This window comes from Silene latifolia, chromosome 9 (assembly GCF_048544455.1).
Source record: "Silene latifolia isolate original U9 population chromosome 9, ASM4854445v1, whole genome shotgun sequence".
Classification (NCBI taxonomy): domain Eukaryota; kingdom Viridiplantae; phylum Streptophyta; class Magnoliopsida; order Caryophyllales; family Caryophyllaceae; genus Silene; species Silene latifolia.
The window spans coordinates 69,175,010-69,202,277 of record NC_133534.1 but is presented as its reverse complement, the minus strand read 5'-3'; the positions used below and the strand labels follow the sequence as shown (position 1 = coordinate 69,202,277).

General features: G+C 36.2%; 1 protein-coding gene, 1 long non-coding RNA gene and 1 other non-coding gene across 3 annotated transcripts; 2 read left to right on the top strand and 1 right to left on the bottom strand.

The window, feature by feature from the left end:
• The first annotated feature begins 5,132 nt into the window (after positions 1-5,132).
• On the top strand, positions 5,133-5,853 carry LOC141598144 (chlorophyll a-b binding protein 6, chloroplastic-like). Its single transcript, XM_074418069.1, has 2 exons — positions 5,133-5,306; positions 5,693-5,853. The coding sequence occupies exons 1-2, from the start codon at positions 5,195-5,197 to the stop codon at positions 5,833-5,835; spliced, it is 255 nt and encodes an 84-aa protein (XP_074274170.1). The 5' UTR covers positions 5,133-5,194; the 3' UTR covers positions 5,836-5,853.
• Positions 5,854-18,221: 12,368 nt separating this feature from the next.
• Positions 18,222-20,155, top strand: LOC141599897 (uncharacterized). Its single transcript, XR_012524008.1, has 3 exons — positions 18,222-18,375; positions 18,560-18,660; positions 19,569-20,155. It is a non-coding gene; the product is annotated as an uncharacterized LOC141599897 (long non-coding RNA).
• Positions 20,156-25,410: 5,255 nt separating this feature from the next.
• On the bottom strand, positions 25,411-25,517 carry LOC141602897 (small nucleolar RNA R71). Its single transcript, XR_012524803.1, has one exon. It is a non-coding gene; the product is annotated as a small nucleolar RNA R71 (small nucleolar RNA).
• Positions 25,518-27,268: the final 1,751 nt, after the last annotated feature.

The following is a 27,268-nucleotide window of genomic DNA, read 5'->3' as shown; positions in this document are numbered from 1 at the left end:
TACAATTACGGATGAAATTGGAAATAGTGTTGAGGTTGATTTTGTGAAGGTGATTAAGGTTTGGTTATGAGGGATTTTAAGGTATGGATATATGAGGTATTCGTTGGTAGTTGGGTACAGATGATATGGCTACGTTCGCCGGGTGGTGATAATTGTGTGTAAAAGAAGATATGTTATGAAGAGCACCTGAGTTAAGTCTGGATAAGAGATTTTCATTGTCAAGTGGTAACTTACGTGATCAGGATTGACTAGTTGGATGTGATTATGGGTCTAAGATGCATATAAATGTTTGTGTGAGGTTGTGACCTCACGAGAAGCGGTATGGTGTGATAGTTTTAATGTTGTTATATGAATGTTCTGTAATATATATTGGATACGGAACTTAATGGAATGATGATCAAAAGTGATAGTTTGGGTGATCTGACAAGACTGGTTATATTTGCATGTGTATTCATGATATATGTTTATTCCATGAAAAGTATGGATGGTATGCATGAGATTCTTGCCTATTTGTTCCGTATGATATATGGTGTTGTGATCTGCAAAAAGCGAGTCTTGAGTAAGTTTTCTTGTCCGTGATGTTATATTGAGTCAGTGTTTAAGGGATTGTGTATGTCGTGATGTCTATCAGTGTGGTTGTGGTGCCTCGGGTGGTGATCCGGGCACGGTACTTAGTGTTGTGATGCGGGCATTTTCGCATTGCGGTACGGTTGTGGTGGCGGTTTTGCGATGACGTCACCGGTTGTGGTGGAGTAGGTGAGATGTTTATGTTACGAGTTTTGAAAGTGCTTACCGATTAAACATATATTGTTGTTTGTTTGTTTCATTGTTCTGGTGAGTCTTGGTTGAACATGCAGATCGTTGTTTTTTGTTTGTTGATGTTTCTTACCAGTTTCAGTTTGGGAATGAGGGTAGAGTATGATATGAAAGAGAGTTGTATATGTTTTTGTTGTTGTCATGGTATAGTGATATTTTGTTGATAGGATACAGTTGTGAGAAGTTGTTACAGTAATTTTGACCTTGTTTCAGGATGAGATATCGGTAGTCATAGTCATGACAAGTGATTCGTGGAATATGTGTTATAATGATCTGAAAGCGGCAGGCGGTTCATAATCTTTTGTTGAGATAGTGAGTACAGGATATTGGGAATTGGTGTCATGTTAAGTTATGTATGAGTTTTGCGGTAATGAAAGAAAAGAACTTGAGGATCTAGTATGAGTGTACGTAACAAGTGTGGAATGTGAGTTATGCTTTTGGTGATATGAGTTTTATATAGTTTATATAGAAAGGTGTGTCATGTTGCGGTAATGTGGAAGATTTGAAGTTTTGGGTTAAGCTAAGGATTTTGAAATTGAAGGATGAGAGTTGTTTAAGTAAGAGAGCCTAAGATATATGCATGGCGACTGTTCAGATTATAAGTGGTTATCTTTGACACGCGGTGGTGATGGGGATAATGAGAAAATATAGCTAGGATTTAGTATTAGCGAGTTACGAGGACGTAACATTTATCTTAAGAGGAGTAGGATGCGATAAAGGATAAAAGAGATTTTGATGGTTGTACATATGGTAGTATAATTGGAAGTAGAGTGTTGGTGTAGCATAAAGGTCGGATATTTGCTTTGATCAAAGGTCATGACCGTGCTTGTAGTAGTTCGATGTTTAGCAATGAGAGAATATTTCAACAGTGTTGATAGTTGAATGACAATGATTATGAGTCCAATAGTTTTGACAGTTGGAAGATGATGTTTATGTGTGTGAGTAAACTTCGAGGACGAAGTTCGTTTTAAGGATGATAGAATGTAACATTCCGTTTTGATGATTGATCTTCTTTTGTGGTTGAGTGCTATTGAGTGTTATGGAAGTGATATAAGGTTGGCAACATTATATTGTGGTTATTGGGTAATGTTATGGAGTCAGTATTGAGAGCCTATGCTATAGTTGAGACGATATCGTGAGCCATGTTGTGGAAGGAAGAGTGGTTTGTGGAGTTGGTGTTAAGTGTCCATGTTTTATAGGTTGCGTTGGAACTTCGCGGTCGTGTTTTGTTTTGTTTGTTGTTTTGCTTTGAGTCGGGGTAATGATTCTTGTGGAGACTTGTGTAGTTCCTTAGTGTTGTTATATGTGGTTGGTTTAGTCTTGTGGCGTAGTGTTGTGCTTTGTTTTATAGTAGAGTGTGAACTTCGGGACGAAGTTCTTTTTAAGGGGGGAAGATTGTAACACTACGGATTTTCCTTGGTGACTACTCGACCGAGTAGCGCCTACTCGGCCGAGTAGTGCTGAGGTTGTGTGTTGTTTTGGTTCTGCCGAGGAACACTCGGCCGAGTATAGTTAACACTCGACCGAGTATGGGACACTCGGCCGAGTATACACTTACTCGGTCGAGTGTCCTATTTGGCGGAGTGTTATTTCGACGGTTTGATTAGGGAATGTTTAGGGTATTTTATATTTCCGCGTCGCTTCTAATATCATTTGAAAGCTTTATCATTCTACGATCTCTCCCTAATCACTCCCTAATCATCCTCTTATCTCGTTGTGTGTGCAAATCGTCGTGATCCTTGCGTGTAGTCTCTTATTCTACTGTTGGTAAGTTTCATTCCCTTGTCATTTGTATTCTTTTGGGGTTACTGTATATATGGAATTGGGGAAAATGGGATTGTGCAATGTGTAATTGTAGTATGTGATTATTGTTGTAGGTGACGACGTGATATTTGTTATGCATTTGTGTGGTTGATTACGAGATAGCGGATTGCGAAAAGGTAGGGTTTCCCTACTCAGTTTACTGTCAATTGATTTGAGATTGTGCTTGTTGTAATTGTTGTTATCTGCTGATCATCGGAGTATGGAGATTGTTGTGACGATGTTGGTATGAGCGGATTGAGATGGCTGTGATGTCATGTGATTGTGATTGTGGTGGAGTCACTTGCGGGAGTGGCTTCACACCCTAGTTCGCCCTCCGTGGAACCCGCCACGGGAGGGGATGTGCACATTAAGGGACAGGGATGGTTAGTCGCTCGTTGATGAGCTGGACTAGGTGGGGATGGGCTGCGGTCACCCACTGGCGGCGAGGATTACCTGTTGCGATGGGTAATCTGGCAGGGCTACACACTTCGGTGTGTAGTCGGTTACTGTGCGTGAGATCGATGATCAGCTAGCGGTAATGTTGTTGTCTTATATTGATTGAGTAGTACTGACCCCGTGTTGTTGTTTTGTAAACCTGCGGTGATCCATTCGGGGATGGTGAGCAGATTGTGATAGGTGATACAGTTATTGAGCTTGGGGGCAGTTATGGGAGAGTCACCACGCTGGATTAGATGACACCATCACGAGCTTTAGTTACTGTTTTGGTAGTTGTTGCCATTTGGATAATTCGTTTATTAGATTTTGGAGACTATGTAACCTTTATAATTACCGTACATTAATAAATGTGTTTGGACTGTTGCTTTTGATATATACTAACCTCGGGCAACCGAGATGGTAACAACCTTTCATGCTGGGGTAGTCCTGGTAAGGTACCTTGGTATGAGGGGGAGTTACAGGTATAAACCCACTTTAATTTTGTATTTATTTCCGTAATTATAATTTATGTAAGAATTTATGTCGTAAATATGCTTGAAAACCGTTTTCAAGATCAGCTTTTTAAAACTTTTTGACGAAAACAGATGATATCTGACGTGGGGGAAGAATCGTATCAACTTATGCACCTCCTGGAAAGGCCGCAACATCTGATGCGCCTCTTCCAGAGGCTGCCTTCAGTTGTTGCACTTCTTCTTCTTCTTCCTCGGGTTATCGCTTCTTTCACCTTTTATCTTCTTTCTTCGTTCTTTTCTTCTTATTTCGTCTAGTAATTTTCAAATTAGTTTTTATTCCTTAATCTTATCAAATATTTTTCGACATAAATCCCTAATAATCAATATTTGCGGGTTTTCGTCATTTATTCAGACCCGGATTTAAAGGATTCGATTTCTCCATATCGAGTCGTTTGACTTCGTCTTTGTACATGCTTTTAGTTTGTTTTCCAGTGTTTTAAACCACTTCCATTCGAGTTATACACTAATAATCAATGTAAACTAACCTGTGATATTTTATCGAATAACCTGTGATATTGTATTGCGGAACCTCTGATATTGTAACGAAATCCTCAATCCTCAATCCTCAAAAAGATAGTGTATTCTCACATGATCTCATTCCTATATATATATATATATATATATATATATATATATATATAGGGTCAAGATCCAGTGAGAACCTATGATATAATGAGAACCATGAGAACCATGACACTAATCATACACGATCCAATTACCAGTCAAGTATTGGTATAATCAGAGTCAAATTATCACAATTCACAAACTACACATTTCTCTCTCCATCTCTCTCCTCATTCCACCACCGCGTCCTTCCAGTTTCTCCGTTGCCGATCACCGCGCCTCTCCATTTTATCTGTTGCTGACCACCGTAATTCTCCAGTTTCTTCGTTGTCATCAACCATTGAAATACTCCTCCTTTACCGCCATTGACACAGGTAAATTTTAGGTCCAAATTTATTCAATTTTTTGGCATTATTGGACTATCACAATGATTTTGTGGCAAATTTCTTTGATTGTTTCGATATTAACTTAAGTTGGTGGAATGTTGAATTAGTTTGAGTGATATATACAGTAAATTAGGGTTCATAAACAATACAATCTGGATATTAGACCTTATTTTAATATTGTTTGTAATCATTAGTCCCCAATTTTTCATATTGTGATAATGCCTCTGATTGTGGTGGTGTTGCGGCAAGTAGGCCGGCGGCGGAAGGTTGTAGGAGTGAAAGACAGATCGACATATTACTTTTGCCTCTGATTGTGGTGGTGTTGCGGCAAATTAGGGTTTCGTGAATTAGGAATGAAATTATGGTGGCCGAATTGGTGACTCGACATTTAATGGGATCGAGTGAATTGGTGGTTGAATTGATGTCCGGCTGATTGGAGGAGCAGGACAGGTTATGGTCCTTATGGAGTCGGGTTTTGAGCTGAAATTGAAGCTGGTGTTAAGTTTCGATGCTGTTATGACTCGAGTCTGGGGTTGATGGAGTTTTGTGGGCTCGGTTGAGTCGTGGGGCAGGTGTGAATGGAGGGGGAGGAGAAATCTGCCTACCATTTTGGCTATTCAATTCCTGGCCATCGCCTTTGTCGAGCACCAACGTAGCATGGAGAAAGACCCTGAAAAGAAGAAGTACCCTGGTGGCGCTTTTGACCCCTTGGGTTACTCTAAAGACCCTAAGAAACTCCAGGAATTGAAGGTCAAGGAGATCAAGAATGGTAATTACCTCTTCTTCTCCGTCTTCATTTTTAACACTTAAATACTCGTATCACTTTGGAACAACGGAACCTCGACTGCATACATCTAAACTTGTATATATCACATTATAAGCAGGTTAATTCGTATAGAACACTGGACATAACTCCTTCATTCTTCTTACTGTTTCTTTCCTACAACTATAAACAAATTGAACACAGAAATTACTAGGGAAAGTCATCGGATGTCGCCCCTAAGGGGCTAAGACCTTGTATAAGCGGTCTGAAATATTGTGTTAGGTTACATGTATCATGTGGACAAAATTTAAAATCAAACATGATCCTTTGATTGCAAAATCAGTCTCCATTTCCTATACCAATTCTGATATGTCGTAAATGTTTGTTGATAGGTCGTCTTGCTCTATTGGCTTTTGTGGGTTTCTGCGTTCAACAATCAGCATATCCGGGAACCGGTCCACTAGAAAACTTGGCAACTCACTTGGCTGATCCATGGCACAACATTGGTGACATTGTTATTCCTGGAGCACATTAATTTTGCCATGATTGTATTATGAAGAACATCACCAAGAGAAGCACCGATTTACTCCTTCTTCTTCTGGAACAAGTTACTCAAGATAGACAAATCTGCGCAGCAGAACTCAATGGATGCCATTCGAGCTGCTGAGGAGAGGTACTTAAATCCCAAACTCTTTGATTATTACATGTGCATTCTACCTTGCTTCTTTTCTATCACTATTTTAGCTTTGAATAGTTTCAATTTAGAAATAATTCCCGACCTTTGAATTCAAAGCTCAACTTTTATACTTTCACTGTTTGTTTGGTTGGAGGTGTTGGAATGGAATGGAATGGAATAGAATAGGTTAGAGTGATTCTAGTGTTGAACTGGAGGCTCTGAGTTTGACTGCTTTTCATGAAATCTGAAAATGCGTGTTTTTATATATATATATATATATAGAGATTCAATAACAGCAAGGTATTATTACTGGAACTTTCTTCCGTCACCTTCTCAGATACCCAAAGACAAGTGCTTAGGATATAATGCTGGGGATGAATCTATGGGCAACCATATACAACATGGCCTTCATGTTTGGTTGGCCGCGTGCAAGTGGATACGAAGCCATTAGATTCTGCCAGCTCCATCCTGAGGCGGCCTGAGACATTTTCTTCTACTGCTTATGCGGTGTTGTTGGCCAGAACTTCATTTTTCTTACTGTCAGTCGCTTCAGGTCCCTTGCAAGTTGGTCAGCATTGTCATCTCTTCATTTTTGAGTGGGAATCCGCTCTCTGCAACCGGTGGAGTAGTGTTACCATGGTCTTCTCTGGTGTATCCTACCAAATTTCACCTGAAATGGCAGAAGTTACAACGATTGCAGAAAAAGAGGAAGGGTACTCAATGACTATGAGTTTATGGTATATAGATTCTGGATTTATTACAAATTTACGGAATCCCCATATAACTATCACTATTATTTGGAGTCTGAAGGCAATATCTTGGCTTTCCTGCCTGCTTCATATGTAAAATAAGAATCCAAAATATTTTGCTGTCTCCGTTTCCTTGGTAGTAGCTATGAGCTAGCTGCTTTTCGAGTAAAATACATGCGCTGATGAAATAGTCCTCTAACTCAAGCTTAAGCTCTTCTTTCTTCGGCGTGTTACTTATTTTGAAAGCCAATTAGCTCAAATGGGAGAGCATTGTGCAATGCACAAGATGTGGGTTCGACTCCCATATTGGCTATGAAATACCAAATCTTTCTTTTATTCTAAGAATGAAATAGTGTAATTGATAATCCTATTTCCAGTTCTTATCACGGACCTAAAGACAAAAAAGATGAGGAAATTGGACACTTATTTCATGCATGTACAGGGTTGTTTAATGCACATAGGTTGCTTTTTCATGCATCTAATAGGCTATATGGGACTCGAACCCATACCATTGTGCAAAATTTGCACATTGCTCTACCATTGAGCTAATAGCCTTTAAAATACGCTAAACAAATACGAGTATTAAATAACGAGCATATCATATGATTATGGCCTCCTAAATAACTGACATAAGTGTACTGAAATGTTTCTGACATATTAGCAAGATAAGTAATAGTTACATAAAAAGAACGGTAAATACATTAAATCTCCTCCACAATCATTTCCCTTATTTCATGTACATAGAACTTTTTTTCATGCACATAGAACCTTATTTCATGCACATAGGACCGTATATCATGCACATATAATCTTATTTCAAGCCCATATAAAATTAACGTCCTTGATAAACAGTAATTAATATCATAATATAACCAAATGATGCAACTGAAGAACTTTTTAATAACCTTATTTCATGCACATAGAAGCTTATTTTATACACATATAACCTTATTTCATGCCCATATAAAATTAGCGTCCTTAACTAACAATAATTGAGTATCATAATATAACCAATCGATGCATCCAAGACCTTTTTAATGCACATAGAACCATATTTCATGCATATAGACTTGCAATTTTTTATATAGTTCTTGCTTTGCTGTTATCGGTTCATTTCTAGTGAACTAAATAAGGGGTCATTTTTAGTTTCATTTCTATTCAAAATCACAAGTCACCGCAGGCCTACAAATCGTTTTACTCCTAAACTTCTGAATTTCCAAACACTTTCAATCAGTTCGGTCGATCAGCCATGCCTATCAAAAGTAAAATTCACTCATCACAGAACAAATTTTACCTGTGGTTTTACTTCGACAATATGTTTGCCGCGTTTAACATCAACAGGTTCATTAGCGAGCACATTCTCCAAATGGTCAAGTAGCTCTTTCGATCGGGTCACACCAAAATCAAGGTCGAATCTTGATAATGCCACACCAAAGTCAAGCTTCCTTTTGCTCTATGGAAGACCCATCTGTTGCCTCTGCATAATGCTCCATAATCGGTTGGACAACCGTCTTCCAATCCAAATCTGTGCCTTGCATGCTGGACTCCCAAGGAGAATTCTTACTCCACCTACAATCAAAGAAAAAAAACATCTTACTATTTGCAAGGCAGGAAAAATTCCACAAAAAATGGGAGAGACTCTTATATGTGAGTCAAACCCATTAACAGTGTAACTAAATGAAAAATACACAAGGATTTCGGAAGATAAAAAACAGATGTGTAAGTACCGAGTAAAGTAGCCATGCTCAGCTGATAATCCAAGCTTTTCACAAGAGGAGAACCACTTGCTGAGAATCTCTCTACCTCTTCCACTTACAATGTAGACGGTATTTTTCGGGTCGTTGCATAAACTGCGCAAGATTGCGATGACTTCAACGCTCGGAGCTTATTTCCAAGTTCACGTAGGCAATCAACCAGCAATACTAGTATTGAACTCCAGAAGTTAGCCAGAGTTTTGACCAAACGAAGCTAGCAAACAGCGGGGGCACCAAACACGATTGAAACCTTATTTCCAAGTTCACGTACGCAATAACGTAATGTGAGGGCAATCAGCTAATGGCGACTAATCAATAACAAATCCCGGAATTCAACCTCTCTATGTCGAAAAAAGAGCGGGGTAAGGCTGTGTATAACCAACACTCCTTACCCCGCCATATGCGAACCCTCGAGGCACTAAACCCTCAATTTCCAACCACATTAACTAAACTGAAACAGAAACATCCAGAACACAATGTACCCTCCAAAGTAAGAATTCAACTTTAGCTAAACAAGTACAAGTACTCAGAAACCTAATTCAAAACAAGGGAGCTAGTAACTAAAGTGGCAATCAATCAACTAATCTTTAACCAGCAATAAACCACAGAATTTGAGCAAAAACAAAAAACACAAGCAATCATTAAACGAGGATCAAATACAAAAAAAAAATAATAAAAAAAAAAGACGAAACGATGCAGATTTTACATATTTCATGCATATACAAGGTTGTTTAATGCACATATATCGCTTTTTCATGCATCTACAGGGCTACTTTATGCACTTATAAGGCTATTTAACCCTAAACCCTATTCATGCTTTTCTCATTCAATGCATTTGTTGATTTTGGTGAAAAATAATATTTGATTGACTCACCTACTTTCACTGGTGGAAATGAAACAAAACATGCAGCCTGGACGGTCAAATTAAAATGAAGGTGTAAATTGGATACATAAGTTTCTTAATTACTCTAACATCCAAACATGAGTAGGTGACGCTCAAAATCAGGCATGCAGTAAATTGGCTAACCGGAACATATCATAGTCATGCTGTATTATTATTATTGTCCATCCTCTTAATTTTGTGGTGTATTTTTGGATAAGTAGCTGCTACTTACTTTGTGATAGCTTGAAGGTGACAATTTGCTCATTTCTTCACCCAATTGTTTTTCGTAAAACTCACAATGCTCGAACCTGTGAGTTTCATTCCATCAGAGATTGAATTAACAAAACAAATAAATAATATCAACATGACGACGATATTAGATGTTACCAATAAGCAAGACACTGATATGGTGCATATTTGTCATAAACTTCTTTCACATCTCTTCTCGCGTATAGCTGGTTTCTATTTCACCCGATGCATTTGTAAACTATGGTGCTCTGAATGCATATACAAATCTGAAAAATCACAATGGTAGATCGAGAAAGAAGTGAGCATTAAGACTAGTTTCGTAACAACTCAACTGATATATAGAAACTTCTCCCAAAATCTGAATAATTAAAGCGTTAACCATAATTTTTTGCCAACAGAGATATAGACAGCAACAACCACAGAGATATCGGACATGGGTTCCTTGACTCATAATAACTACGTGAAAATTTCAAGAAGAATTCGGCAATATTCAAACTGTAAAGACAAGTTGTATAATCAACTAAGCAAAATGAAGGATTTTCAAAGGTTGAAGATGAAAAGTAATAACAAGATGACGAATTAGGGTTCGATTTCTTTGAATTAGGTAAAATTTGGAGGGGGAATAATTACCTAAATTAAGAACAACTTGGGCAGGAGTGGTCGCCTAGCCGCCAATCCATGTCGTCGTCGGCAGGTGACAGCGGTGGTCGGTGGCTGGAAATGAAAGTAAGAAACGTGGATAATCGTAGAGAGAGAAAAAAAAGATGAGTGAGAATAGGTTTGGTAAAATGAGGTGATTAGAAACGGTTTTGGGGGAAGGGGTTAGTTGTGCGATATTTTTAGAAATTAGATGAGTTAATCTCGTCGTCTATTATGCGTTTGATCTAAGGGCGTGAGTGGTTCTCACGCTCTCATTATCTTGATGGTTCTCATAGGATCCCGAATATATATATATATATATATATATATATATATATATGTATATATATATACATATATATATATATATATATATATATATATATATATATATATATATATATATATATATATATATATATATATATATATATATATATATACATATATATATATATATACATATATATATAGGCAAGATCCGGTGAGTCCACCTATATTTTTGAGTCTCATGAGTCCACTTATGTATCACACGTTGTACAAAATAATATCACGATTTTTTCTGTCCGACAATTTATCTGTACGGTGAAACAATTAAGTGAATATTAATTACTACGGCTCTACACCGATAAATTATTCGGACATTATTCTTCTTATGGAGAAGAAATCAAATACAGTAGCATAAAATGAGGGAAATTTACAACTGTATTCAATGAAAGAACAACTCACAATAGCAGAATCGTATGACTGAGAGTATACTAGTAATAGTGCGTATGACGGGTAGCAATCACATAAGAGAATGTTTCAAATAATTATACGAAATTCGGACAAAGACATGAATCAACATATGGTATACAACTACACACCATAGTCACAACAATTTGCACAGAAGAATTTAGCAATTCCAACAGAGCATGACACTGCAATTTTTAGTCTTCAAAGCGACTGAATTGTGCAAAGATGAGTAATATCCATAAATATGAACAGAAAATCAAACAAATCAAGCCCGATTCTCGCAAAAGTAGTACAAATAATGTACCTAGTCATTTGACAAAAAAGTTGATCACAAAAGCACAAAGCTTTGCAGACATGAAACATCCCTCTAATTTTTAAGCAACATGTCAATGGAAGATTGTATTTGTAAAAAAAACAACATAGGGAAAAAAATCACAAAACTTTTACTCGATAGGAGAATGCACATTTATAGCACCATGCCACCATACCTTCTACTAAACTCGATAGGAGAAAAAATCCAGGTGGATCTCTGGCTGCCCATTCGATACAGTTTGCAGGTGACGTTTCAGAACTCATGCTCAACTATGTTGTTCAGTATCAGTACCTGTATCAGAATTCAGGTAAAATTTAACTATCAACCAAAAGACTACAAAAAGTCACATAAACTCCCTACTTCGTGTTTATTACCCATTTTTTTGTCCGATAATTTATCTGTACGTAATGAATATTTGACTCATACTCGTACTTATCATGTGATGCTTACTCTAGCGATTCAATCTCTCCTTATTATTTTTTTGTTGTTGTCATTATCATTGTTGTATCTTTTGTTGTCATTATCATTGTTGTATCTCTGTCCAGCGAAAATAATAAGGCATCCTTAGGTTCAGTGGTGTGATATTGTATAATATAACCCGTGATATTGTTTAGTACAACCAGTAGTATTATTTATTGTAAGGTGTGATATTGTTTTGAATAACTCGTGATACTCTTTCATTGGACTCACAGACTCAGATACAATATCACATGTTATACTGAACAATATCACATTTAGACTTTAAAAAAAAATTCATAAAAAAAAATTACTCATAAAAAAATCGTGATATTTTTGTATAGAGCGTGTGATACATAAGTGGACTCACGGGACTCTGATGTGACCAATATTTGAGCATATTTACTCCCCGAATTAGCCTCGTTCCTATGCTTTTTAGTGCATTTTTGGGTCATTTACTATCTTTAGTCCTTTGTTTTTGCATATTCTTTGAGGTTTTGTTCCCTTGGTAGGAGAGGAGTGCAAACCTTGCATTTTCATGGCAAAATAGAGCTAAATTGATCGAATCTAATGACCAAGCATCAAAGTGAAGACAAGACTAGAAGGCCTTTGTAAATAATGTAGTAGATGGGCAATGATGAAGAAGATCCTTGCATCTTCGACAAGATCCCTGAGGATTGTTGGAAGAAGAAAAGAAGGAAAGAAGAAAAAGCTCACTCGACTGGAATCCGCTCGTCCCAGCATCGGGCCGCTCGTCCAAGAGTCACAATCCGCTCGTCCCACCTGTCAGGCCGCTCGTCCAAGAGCTCCACAATCCGAGCGTCCCACCTACCCAGCTGCTCGTCCACCACCTGCACAATCCGCTCGTCCCGACTTTTGGACGCTCGGATTGTTCTCCAGTGCAGCCCGGCTTCTTCTTGTTCTACTCGGGATGCGCATATTTTTCGAAGACTAGCAAAAAGAAGACTCGCATCTTTCTTCGAGAGGAGCATTTCCTCAACTTTTCTTAAGGACTTAATCGTCATTTAAGCCCTTAATAACTCTAATTTGTGCACCTAATCCCCATTATAAATACCCCATTATACTAATTAGATTATCATGTTCTTCTTATCAATCTTTAGTGTAGTCTATATTATTCTAATCTCTCTTTAATCTTGTAATCAACTTTTTATCAAATATTAATACAAATCTCATTTCCTTAATTTCTCTATTGTTCATCCTTTATTTTGGGTAATTGAAGATTATTTGGGGTTATTTGGAGGATTGACAACCTTCCAATCATTCAACAAGTAATTCTATTATTCTTTGCTTATTATTTTTGAATCATCATTAGGTATAATTCTCTTAATCCCTTTTTAATTATTGTTAATCATCTTTACTTATTCATCATGTTTTGCTTTGTTAATATGATTGACAACCTTGTTAACATGTTAAACTTGATAATGAGTGAGTAGTTCCTTTAACTAGGGTTAATGGGGAATTAGGGGAAACCAACATGGGGGATGATTCATGCTTAATCTAATATGTTCACATAATTTACTTGCTTGCTTGTTGTGATCTCAACTTATGCACATGTTATGTTTGATGAAATGCGAGCCTATGAACCGTTGCATTTTTTACCCATCACTTACATTTTCAATGAGACTTGTAAGACATAAACCAACTCGAGTCTCATTAGACCATGTATATAGTTGAGGAGGGAGGAATAAGTCGACTTGTAGGTGTTGTATAATCTAATCGATTCGGCTCCGGGACCCAAACCTTCCTAGGATTGTAAGATATAAACCAACTCGGCCCTATCATAACAATAATTGCTTGCTTATAATTTGAGAATATGTTTGTGTGATCGATTCCCATGAATTCCCTATGAACCTATGACACCCTAGTACTTTTAATCAATTGTTTACACCTTTTTTTAATCATCTTGCTTGTTTACTTTTATTGTTATTTAGTTTAGTGATCTTCTTATCTCAACCCAAATTGTGACACCCTTAGACACCACTACTTACAATCGAAAATCCTACATCAATACCCGTCCCTTGGGATCCGACCTTTACTTGCCTCTTTACTAATAGTAGAGTTGTTTGTGAAGTTATAAATATTGTTTTGGTCTAGGTGCTCCTAACGACAAGTAACCGAAATCTAAGCTCAAAGCGGACCGACCAGACTCAAAAAGATAAGGTGGACTCATGTGATCCTAATTATATATATATATATATATATATATATATATATATATATATATATATATATATATATATATATATATATATATATATATAGAGTTAGGATCATGAGAGTCTAGCTTCTTAGGGTGAGTCCGTCCTACCAATCTGGACCGTTAGATGAATGAGATCATACGGTATGGATATAGTGCGTGTTAATAAGGGGTAATTATGTAATTTCAACACCGTGTATATAACTTAATTATCCCAAGTTTGTTCCTGTTATTTTTACGATCTCTCAACTCACTCCCTCTCTCTCTCTTCCTTTCTCTCTCTTCAATTTTTCCTTATCCTAATCTCCACTACTTTGTGCGTTCTATGGCCATCAACAATAAATGTTCGCTACTTGTAATTGATCGTCATCGGTATTTCCGCAATGTTTGTGGTGCTATTATCAATGTTCAGAGTCAAGATTTTAGGTGTGTCATTTTTTTTTATTTCTATTTTGCCAAATTTGTTTTGTTTATTTGATGAGGATTTCGAGTACCGCTATCTTTGATTTGATGATTTTTTAATTATTGTGGCAAGATGAGTGGTATATCGCTACAATTAGGCTAAGATCTACCTTAATGGCATTGATTTGTAATAGATAATGATGTATACTTTTAATTAATTTCAACTGGACAGTGATCCAGAGTGATGGCGTAATTGAGTAAGAAGAAAGCGAGAATAGTGTGCGTACACCATTACATCTACAGTACTACAATATTTTTGTATTTCAATTTGTGTTAAGTCTATCCGCCTAAATATTAAACCCGAAATTCAGCGTTTCGGAGTTCGTTATCTTTGTGAGCGAGTTTTTAAATCGAATCTGTTTTTCGAAGGCAATTTTACCTCATTTCGAAGTATTTGATATTATTCTTCGTTCTAGTTGATTATTAATTGACGTGTGTTTAATCTGCTTATATTCCTTAACCTGCATATTCTAAAATCGAGAATCGTCTCTTTATTTTCACCGAATGAAGGACATAATTATTGCTTGTTCAAAGAGAACAAAAATTTACAACTCGTTTCATCTTGTTGAATGTAGATTATATTTCTTTAATTTTGTTCATCGTTTCAGTACAACGATCGAGCAATTTAAGGATATGTACTAGTTTTAGTACAACGATCGAACAAGGACTATACAAGAGTATAATAGCTACACGAGTTTGCTTGACTACTTGTTCCATTATCGAAATCGATGCATTCTTGGGTGCATTTGCACGAGTGCTTTTTAACTTTGTTACTTTAATGGTATAATTGTGTTACACTAATAGTGTAACCGTGTTACAATGATTGTAGAGTGGTGTTACTTTAATCTTCTTAACATTGTTTACTAGTTTGTGAAGATTTGCTGGTAGTTTAAGTTAGGTGATTTGGTAATTCAAATATTCAGAATACGCCATGAATTTCAGAATAACTGTTATTGACCATATATGAGCTTTTATTGTAACATAGAATAACTGTTATTGTAACATAGAATAATTGTTATTGTAACATATATGAGCTGTTATTGTAACACAGAATAATAATCGTTATTGAAATATAGAATAATTGTTATTGTAACATATATGAGATGTTATTGTAGCATAGAATTTGCATTGTTTTGCACAAGTTCATAATGTTGCTGCTTTACTTGTACAACATTAGGAGTTCCTCTGTTTTTTTTTTGTGCAAAAATAAGGTCGTCAAATTCAGTGTTGCACTAGGTAATTACTAAAGTGACACTAGTTGTGTACTAGTCAATTGCGGCAAATCAACGTCTATTAGCTCAAAAGGTAGAGCATTGTGCCATTGCACAAGATGTGGGTTCAAGTCCTACATAGACGAGTAAATGTGATTATGTTAATATGCGTTCAAAAGGTAGAGAACTGACAATGAATCAAGTGGCATTTAGGTGAATTAGATCGACCGAGTTGTGCCATTTTAGATTCAAGTGTGTGATTATCAAGTCATTATTATTTGCAGGTTGATGGGTTAAAAAGAGGAGCATCATTCTTAGTGATCAGCAGCACAATATCAGCATTCTAAACTAGTTAGCCAAGTAACACTAGCTAGTCTCTAATGTAACACTAATTTGTCCTTAAAGTAACATAAGTTGGTCTTTATTGTAACACTAATTTGTCCTTAAAGTAACATAAGTTAGTCTTTATTGTAACATTAGTAAATCCCAGTTATTTCTAACAAAGTAATTTTGATCCCAAACTTGGCCTCAAAGTCCTTCAAGAAGTTCAACATCACCTGTCCAAAGATTCATACAAATTTGAATTGGTCAAATACCCACATATAGGAGACGGTGTCATATAAGAATCACGTGAAAGTAAAACTATGAGGTAATAGCAGATCTTAACATCGAAAACAAAATTATATGAAATGTCACATTTTGTTAGTCTCTTCTTACAAGACTAACAAAGGTTCAAATTTTACAATCAATTAAGTCACACAAATTGATGAAAACGTGAATTTCATAAAGCCAAGCTCTAGTTGAGATAAGAAACTGATGCACATGAATTCCATAAAGCCAAGGCAAGTAACTCTAGTTAGTTTTTAATGTAACAGTATAATGTCCTTAAAGTAACACAAGTTAGTGTTTAATGTAACACTAGTTTGTTCTTAACGTAACACAAGTTAGTCTTTCATGTATCACTTCTATTCAATGGCCAACATTGGTTCGCATCTTGTGCATTGCACAATGCTCTACCATTTGAGCTACTTGGCTTTCAAAACCAATTAAAACTAACCACTCGTAATTTACATCCTACCATACGAAAGAAATGTTCAACCAACTCTTTGCAATCTGTATAGAACTTATCCCGCACATAATAGCTTTCATCAAATATATTCCATCTAAAAGAGACTGTACAATCAAGGTAAGCATTCATCAAATATATTCCATCTAAACACAAGAACTAGACATAAATTTCAGATCAAAGGAACACGAATAGGCAATTCTTACTTTCTTAGTATAACCAAGTCTTACACACTTATCTTACGATGGTTCGATTATAGAGTATATTTTTTTTTTGGTGCAAACTGTTATAGAGTATATCATGATGGCATAAGCATTCCTTATCTATTCCACATCTATAATTGTCCATTTCCTGCGTATTTCTGAACCAACATAAGCATCGCTCATAGTTCAACACCAACAAAATTATTACAGACAACATTTGTAACGAGTGTGACTCTAAAAAAATAACCACGGATATTTGTTATTGTAACTTGTAGAAAATGTTACCATAACACCATGAATGTGTTACGATAACTTAATATGCGATTTAATAACAAGTACTCCAGGTATATTGAAGTAATAACCCTATACATGTTATAATAACACCAAGTATATGTTACATTAGCAACCTTTCAACATCAAAATATATAAGCATCATTCATTAAATGATTCAATCGGAGTGTGATTAAAATCAAAAGATGAAATTCTCAAGTCTTAGTATCTCTGCTAATAAAAAATCATGAAATTAGTTAATCAAGTCTCTGATACATATACAAAAATTATACGATAAAAATTAAATCTCACGGATTTCTAGGGTTTGAAGATTAGTTATTGATTTTGAAGCGAAAAACCATGAAATTAGGCACTGCGATAACGGAGAGAATGAACAAATAAACAAAATGCACTTCTATGAACATACCTAAATCATTTCTTAAAGATATCCTGATCAATTAAAAATTCGAAAAAGAAAGATACAATACCTAACACATATTTCCATGGAATTCGATGATGAAATGCGCCGACGTTATCTGGATATAGACTAGATTATATTATCCTTGATCTAAGTCATATTTGTTTTGATTTTTGTAGGTTGTTAAGTTAAAATAGTGGAATGACTGGAAGGATCAAGAGGTGAGAGAGAGAGTGGAAGAGTGTTTTTTTCTTTTCCGATGAAATATGAAAGGCTGGTTATCAACCCAGCGTAGCTCACGTGTCCCTTTTTTCATTAAATCATAGTCGCCGATCATCTTAGATCCTACGTTCGAGAAAAGTAGAGACGACTCATTTAAAACCCCTGACTCACCTGGGATCTCTGTATATATATATATATATATATATATATATATATATATATATATATATATATATATATATATATATATATATATATAATTGAGATCTTGCGAGTTTTGTTTCTTATGGTGAGTTCGTCCTCACAAATCTAGACCATTAGATTATATTAAAGATTCACTGTCAGAATTAATCTCGATATCATATATAACTTCGTTCTCCTTTTATATTTTTCGTTCTTTTATATCTCTGTCTTCGGTATCAAAACATTACTTGCTTCTCCCTTTCTCTCTCATTTGTTATTCTTATATTATTTTACATTGTTCGTCTCTTTTCTCTCCCATATTCATCACTTTTTTTTTATCCAGATTCCTCACCGTTTTGCAACTGAAGGTAATTTCACGACCTTTTATCCTCCTCATGATTTTATTTGTAAATTCGTTTTTTACTCTTCGATTTCACTCGAATTAATTCGTTCTTCAATTTCCCCCAATTTTCTATGTTTAAATTTCACGCTTTGTGCAATATTTGTATGATTTATGTACAACTGCCTAATTAAGTGACTGATTACTGATAGGATGTAGCATGACTTCCTTCTTGGGTTCAACCTAATCATTCTCAATCCTCCACGACACCGTTTCTACGCAACGATGATAATTTCCCCTAAAATATCTTCAGGTTTCCCCCATTTTCGCCTTTTTAATGCTACATTTTGACGTATTTAGCTTATTTTGGTATAACATTCTCTTTATTTTGTTTTCTTTTTAATTAGTTTGATTATGAAACTGGTTGTGATTGTCATTGTCATTGTTTAGTTAAAGACCCTCTAAATATTTCGACTGTTGATAGCTTACAAACCAAATCAAATTTATTGAATTTTGTGATATGGATTGTTTTATGCTTCATACACGAATTAGCTGTGGTTTTCTAGAGATAATGTCACACTAATATCACTTCCTCTGATTTTAAATACTGATTGCTTAAGGGTGGACATTGGCCGTGTCATCTCGTTTTTTATATTCAAACTCAAAAAGATAGTTCAATAGTGTGCAACAAGTTTACATCTTTCGCTCTAGGGCGTCTATCGCTTAACTGGTCGCAGGAGGGATGGAAAAAGGGTTGATCGTTGAATAGTTGTTGATCATCCCTACGAATGGGCATTGAGTAAATGAACGACATAATTTTATTTTTAAACTGCATTTCAGTTGATTGTTATCGTACGCTTTTGATTTCGTGAATTGCATGCGAGTAATCAGATCGTATTTTCTCATGGGATCATCATGCTAAATAGGCTTCAGTAATGCTACTGTTGTGTTTAATGTTGATGGTCATAAGTTAATACACATCTCGTGAGTAAACTTGTTTTGCGAATAAATATGGTCTGTGATAAAAATTATTATTAGAGAATTCTAGCTTAGTTGGTTTAGTGTTTATTGTTTACATGCTTTTCAAAGCCTACAGGTTCACTCGTCTTTCAATTTTTCTAAGCCCTCCCACTTGTGGTTATTTTACTTCTCTTTTTGTGGGAAATGTAAACTTTATAATTTTCAATATAGCTTGGAACTGATACTCTTTTTCCTTTCTAGGAATAACTGCGAATTAAGGATTGATGGCATTTTTGGAGAAAGAAGTGTAATTTTCAATTAATGTCTTGAGGCACATTGCAGAGAATGAAGTGTTATTTATAATCACTTTATTAGCTGCTTATTTGCTCGATGGTAGTTCAAGTGTATCTGCTCCCTTGCTTGTGTAGAAGTTTATTATTTTTCAAGCTGATTCCTGACTCGTGCGAGAGATAGCACTAGACTTCAAGACATACCTAAAGTTCCAGAGCCACGCGGTGTTGGCATTGCAGGAAGCGACATAAGTGTACCTTGTGGGTCTCTTTGATGATACCAACTTGTGCACCATTCATGCTAAGAGGGTCACCATCATGCCTAAGGATAATCAGCTCACTCGTCGTATTCATGGCAAATGTGCTTAAGGAGTAGTTCAGAGTGTAAGTTGTCTAGTCTCACCAAGATGATAATCTAGTTATACTTGACTGTTTGGCTCCATTGTTGTTAATTGGTTGTTTTTAGAATTACAAACGATGTTATGGTAACTGTTTCTTTTGTAAATTTGACCTTAGTAGTTTATGGTTGAATTGGTAATTAGCTGTTTCTTTTGTGAATTTCATCTTAGCTATATTAGTCTTTTTTTCGTGCGTAGGCCAATTAGTCTTATGTTTATTGTTAATTCCACAAGTCGTCCTTGTTTACTCTTATTAATTTTCCCAGTACACTTATACTAAAGGTGGCAATCATTAACATGACACGAACCTGACACGAAGTTAGCGGGTTAGGGTCAAGACATTGTAACCCATTTAAGTAATTGGGTTGACACGGACGCGACACAAAATTTAAATGGGTCGGGTTAGGGTTGAACTCTTTTGACTCGAACCTGATACGAATAACCCGTTTATTTAAAAGTGCCATGATATATTTGGGTTGAATCAATAATCCTCCCAAACAACCTAAAAATCAGTATTTTCATTCCTTATTTGTGGGATAATAGGCTTATAAAGCTTAGTTTATTTTATTAGTTTTTTAAATTAAACGGGTTAAGTGGGTTAAAAGTGACCCGCTAAAAGATAAATGAGTTAAACATGACTAGCTAAAAGATAAATGGTTTAAACAGGTCGGGTTTGGTTATAGAAAAATTAAATAAGTTGGGTTAGGGTCGAGACAAATGAACGGTTTATGCAATTGGGTCGGGTTAGGGTTAGGGTAGTGGTAACCCATTTAAAGTTGACAAGAACAAGAATACGAACACGACACGACCTGATATGTTTGTCAGGTCTAACTTATACCATGTTCTTTTGAGCTTTCTTTAGTGTTCAAAAGTAAGGCAATACGGAGTAACACTAGATTAACATAGAATAACACCAAAATAACATAGAATAACACAGAGTAACATAGGAATAACATCAGAGTAACATAGAGGAGTAACATCGGTGTAACACAAGAGTAACACAGTGTTATTGTACTGTTACTCTAATGTTATTGTAGTGTTACTCCAGTGTTAATGTAATGCTATTGTAGTGTTATTGTAGTGTTACTCAACCACTGAGTTTCTCAACTGTGTTAGACTGATGTTATTATGATGTTACACTAGTGTTATTGTGTTGTTACTGTAATATTATTGTGGTGTTACTGTAGTGTTATTGCGGTTTTATTGTAGTGTTATTGTCGGATTAACTTCGTCTTTTTCATTTTACAATAAATTAATAATGGAATAACACATTGTAACAATGGGATAACAGAAACATAAGAATAACAATAAAATAACATTGGAATAACAAATGATTAATAATAGAATAACATTAGAATAACAAAAGATTAATAATAGAATAACACAGCGTAATAATAGAGTAACATAAATGAGGTTTTTTTTATAAATATGGTGTTGATAAATTTGATGTTTCATCTACCACTAAAGTTCATTTATTTGTACTCGATTAAAGGCACACTTACTCTTAAAGCACATCTGCAGTACTCATAATATTATTTTTATGCCCTTAAGCAACGACGCCATATGGATCAAAATGTCTCCACGACACTAAAAGGCTGGTCAAATATAGCGTGACGAAGCCAAAATTAGAACGCTACTGTATCAGACATGATCATTTGAATACATGGCCAGAGTTGGGATATTGTGAGCCTGGTTTCTTATGGTGAGTTTGTGCTCACATGTTATTCCAGTGTTATTCTTATATTCTCATGCTTCTCTTAGTTTCTCTTTTTTTTTTGTTATCACGTGTTATTCCAGTGTTACTCTTATGTTCTCACGGTTCTCTAAGTTTCTCATTATGTTACTTTTTTTTTACTTGTTATTCTAGCGCTACTCTTGTGTTAGCTTTGTTGTTACTCCGGTGTTATTTTGGAATTATTGTAGTGTTATTCTGGTGTTATTATAGTGTTATTCTTGTATTATTGTGGCGTTACTTTGGTATTATTGTAGTGTTATACTAGCGTTATTGTAGTGTTATTCCATTATTACTCTACATTTCTCATTGTTATTTATGTGTTACTCATATGTTACCATGAACTCGTGAAGTAATTTTAACCCTTACCTTGATGTTGGAAGCTTCTACTTTAACAATTAACAATTCTCCTCAGAATGTAGCGCATTAAAGTAAAGCATATGGTAAACAAACTTGTTTTAAACATTACCATTTATCAACAAAAGATGGTGCACGATATATTTTTATACATAAATTCTAAAATGCCAATATCTAAAATGCAGTCCGCCCTGAAACTAAAAGATGGGATTACTTTTTCCATTTCTCCTCTTAATTTTACTCCATTGTTCCATCTACCAAATTATCTGTCACTAGCCATCCACATGTACTCGAATCTGAATCGGAGCCAAATTAACAAACATCGGCAGAGACAAAGTCGACCCAAACGATAACGCCATTTCAATAATTGGCGAATCCGGTACCCGACTGCCAATCATTCATACTCTTATTCAATGGTTTTGTGAAACAGTTGCATACTGCACATATGCAACAAAGTTCATACACCATTAAACCCCTAAATGTGCCCGAGTGAGCATACAATTCTGGTTTCACCAGCTAACACTTAAAATACCTTGTTCAGGCGTGTCCTTCTCACTTAACTCCGTCAAATTATCCTCAATTGGTTCCGCCATAGTTAACAGACTTATCAATTAACAAACCAATGTTTCACCTAAGCAATTTTAAAGAAGTTAAATACTACATAAAACATCAAAGTAAATTAAAAACAAAACCTGCACTAGAAAATCCCAGCAACAAGTGAATCAAATTTGCATATGGCATCCAGCTAAACAAATCTTACATAAATAAAACAAATATCATTAAACCAAAATCAAAACACATTAAAATTAAAATGAGTGAAACAAAATGGAAAGGCTATCCGTGAGGAGGACAATGATGTGACCATAATTAGCGCATATTTAGCCCCCGAATTAGCCTTGTTCCCATGCTTTTTAGTGCATATTTGGGTCATTTATTGTCTTTAGTTCTTTGTTTTGCATATTCTTTGAGATTTTGGTCCCTTGGTAGGAAAGGAGTGCAAATCTTGCATTTTCATGGCACAACAAAACTAAATTGATTGAATTCAATGACCAAGCATCAAGGAGAGATAAGATTAGAAGGCCTTTGTACATATTATAGTAGATGAGAAATGTTGAGAAATGATCCTTGCATCCCCAAGGAAATACCCAAGGATTTTATGAAGAAAAGGGAAGAAAAGAAGAAGAAACAATGCTGAGCAGCAATCCGTGCGGATTGCCTTGAATCCGTCCGTCCCCAGCACGAGAATCCGTGCTTCTTCTGCCAAAGACGCCCGGGTTAGAAGCCACCAGAATCCGCCCGGATTCCCTCGAAGACGCCCGTCTTCCCCTGCTACAATCCGCCCGTCCCGACACCAATACGCCCGGATTCCAGCCCAGCACGAATTCGTCTCTTCATGCATCAAAGAAAGAAGTCCTTCCTTCGAAAAATACCGGCTTCTCCCTGCTCAATCTAAAAAGTGTAATTACTAGTTTAGCCCTTAGTTAACCCTAATGCATCCACCTAATTTCCACTATAAATACTCCATTAGTCTAATTAGAAGAGCATGTTCTTCTTATTAATAATTAGAGTAGTTAATATCAATCAAATCCCTCTTTAGTTTTGTAATCAACAATTAATCAAGTTTTAATACAAGTTTTATCTCATTAATCTCTCTTTTGTTCATCCTTTGTTTTGGGTAATTGAAGATTATTTGGGTTATTATTGGGAGATTGACAATCTCTCAATCAAGCATCAAGTACTTCTTTTATTCTTTGCTTTATTATTGGAATCATTAGTAGGTATAATTCTCACAATCCCTTTTTAATTATTGTTAATTACTTTCATTTGTTCATCATGTTTCCTTTTGTTGGTATGATTGACAACCTTGCTAGCATGATCAACATGATAATGAGTGAGTAGTGACCTAGCTAGGGTTAATGGGTAATTAGGGGAAACCCACATGGGGAATGATTCATGCTTTAATTAATATGCTTTCATGGTTTATTTGCTTGCTTGTTTTGATCTCAACTCATGCACATGTTATGTTTGATGAAATGTGAGCCTATGAATCCTTGCATTTTTTACCCATCACCTATCTTTTCAATGAGACTTGTAAGACATAAACCAACTCGAGTCTCATTAGACCATGCATGTTGTTGAGTAGGAAAGACTAAGTCGACTTGTAGGTGTTGTACAATCTAATCGATTCGGCTCCGAGACCCAAACTTTCCTAGGATTGTAAGATATAACCCAACTCAATCCATCACAACAATAATTGTTTGCTTATAATTTGAGAACATGTTTGTATGATCAATTCCCATGAATCCCCTATGACCCCATGACACCCTAGTCCTTTTTATCAATTGTTTACAACCCTTTTAATTCATCTTGCTTATTTACTTTCATTGCTATTTAGTTAGTGACCTTCTACATCAACCCAAATTGTGATACCCCTAAGACACCACTAGTTTCAATAGAAATCTCATCTCAATTCCCGTCCCTTGGGATCCGACCTTTACTTGCCTCTTTACTAATTGTAGAGTTGTTTGTGAAGCTATAAATTTTGTTTTGATTCGGACGTGACCCAACGACAACATCTATTCAATTGTGAACACGAAACGAACCGATCAAAAAATGGCGCCGTTGCCGGGGACGGTGTTAACTTGATTTAGATTTTCTTATATTGTTTTTAGTTGTGTCTTTCTTTGCCTTGGGGAAGTAAAACTCCTCAAGGTTTGTTTTAATTGTTTTCGAGTTGTTTGATATTTTGCATATCTAGAAGGTCACAAGGTGATTTGTTACCTTTTGATCGTGAAATTGAAAGAACCTTGACAAACAATAGGAGATTTGCTAGGAGGAATTTGAGAGGTATTAGTGAGGTTGTGGATATTCAACCAACTATTGAGTTCATCAACCCTTTTGCAAGAGAAGGTGAGGAGAACCCAACACAAAATACCCCACAAAATCAACCTACAATGCCTAAGTTTTCATCACATTCCGTACCCACCGAGGAGAACCTACCCAATGGTACTCCCACACCACAATATTTGACCGGAAGTTTTATTGCTAAATCCGCCTTTATCCAATTAGTCGAAAGGAGCCAATTTGGGGGGATGCCTAGTGAAGACCCTCATTCTCATATGGAAACCTTTTGTGACTATTGTGATGCGATTTCTCAAACCGGTGTAACTCAAGACCAAATTCGATGGGTCTTATTTCCTTTTTCTCTAATCGGCACCGCGAAACAATGGTTGAAAGGCCTTAATAAGGCCACTCTCGGAATAGATTCTTGGAAGAAATTGGCTCTAGCTTTTTACAAAAAATTCTACCCACCGGAAACGACTAACATGCTAAGAGCTCAAATTACGGGTTTTAAGCAAAGGGATGAAGAATATCTGTATGAAGCTTGGGAGCGGTTCAAGGGAATTTGTCGCTCATGTCCTCACCATGGACTTAGCGAGTGGTTCTTGGTACAACAATTTTGGAATGTTTTATATGAAGATTCAAGGAACATTCTCAACATGGGATCAAATGGAATGTTCACCGAAGTTGATGACAATCAAACATGGAATAAGATTGAGGAAATGGCGGTCCATAACTCACAATATAGTAGACCTCGCAAGGCTACTAGAGGAGGAAGGCATGAAGTGGACTCCGTTACTCAATTGGGTGCTCAACTTAGTGCTCACATTGACTCAATCAATTTGAAGTTTGAACAAGCTATGGCTAGACTTGAAGAAGCCTCAAAATCACCAAAGCATCATGTTAATGCCATGACGGCATCCTCATCAATCCCAAGTGGGATATGTGAGAATTGTGGAACTTTGGGACATGACCAAAGTGAATGTAGGGGAACAAATGAATAAGTGAATGCTTTCCAAGCATACAAGAGTGGTACCCCTTATTCCAACTATTACAATTAAAACACCAAGTTTCATCCAAATCTCTCATACAAAAGCCAAAATGTTCAAAACCCTCAAACAACATACACCCCACCTCCCATGAGAAACCAAAATCAAAGACCCTTTTTCAACCAAAACCAAGGTTACCAAAACCAAAATCCATACAATCACCAAAATGACCAAGGTTTTGATGTTCAAAAAGCGGTCCTCCAAATGCAAAAGAATCAACAAGAGTTTTTCACTCAAATGCAAAAAGATAGTCAATCAAAGGAAACCACCATCAACAACATTCTAGCTCACACCAAGATGTTTGAAACCCAATTGACTCAACTAGCATCTTCAAGCTCACAAAGACAAAAGGGGCAATTACCACCTCAAAGTAATCCCCCAAGACATGAAACGGTTAGTCCCATTCACTTGAGAAGTGGTACAAGGTATGAAGCATCGAAGAAGCAAGTTGAGGACGAAGTTGTGGAAGCTAGTGATAAGGAAGAAATTGTGCAAAACTCCAAGGATGGAGAACCATCAAAAGAAGAAATTTCAAATAAAAATGAAGACAAGGTCAAGGAGAAGGAGCCCATTGTGATTAGACTTCCTTTTCCAAGTCGTCAAGCCAAGCCCAAATTTGATGACCAACTTTGAAAGTTTATGGAAATTGTGAAGAATTTGGAAGTCTCAATTCCTTTCACGGAATTAATCAATCACGTGCCGGCCTATACAAAATACATGAAAGACATCCTCACAAAGAAGAAGTCGATTCGGAAACTTGAAACTATCGCCTTCACTAAGGTGAGTAGTGCAATACTTCAAGGGAGTTCACCTCCAAAACTAAAAGATCCGGGAAGCTTCTCAATACCGTGTACCATTGGCGACACCACAATCAACAAAGCCTTATGTGATCTAGGGGCTAGTGTGAGTGTTATGCCGTACTCGGTGAGTAAAAGGTTGGGGATGGGAGAGCTTAAATGCACCAATATCACACTCCAAATGGGCGATAGATCGACGAAGACACCATTAGAGATATGGGAAGATGTTCCCGTGCGAATTGGGAACTTTTTCATCCCGGTGGACTTTGTCATTGTTGATATGGAGGAAGATTCCAACATTCCAATCATTCTAAGAAGACCCTTCTTACACACCGCGGGTGCGGTGATTGATGTAAAACATAGTGAGCTCACTCTCGATTTGGGAGATGAGAGTATAACTTTTAATCTTGACAAGACTATGAGAGCTCCCCGTTTACATGAACCGTGTTTTATGATCGATCATTATAGTCGGAAGGATGAAAGGAAGAAGTCGGAAC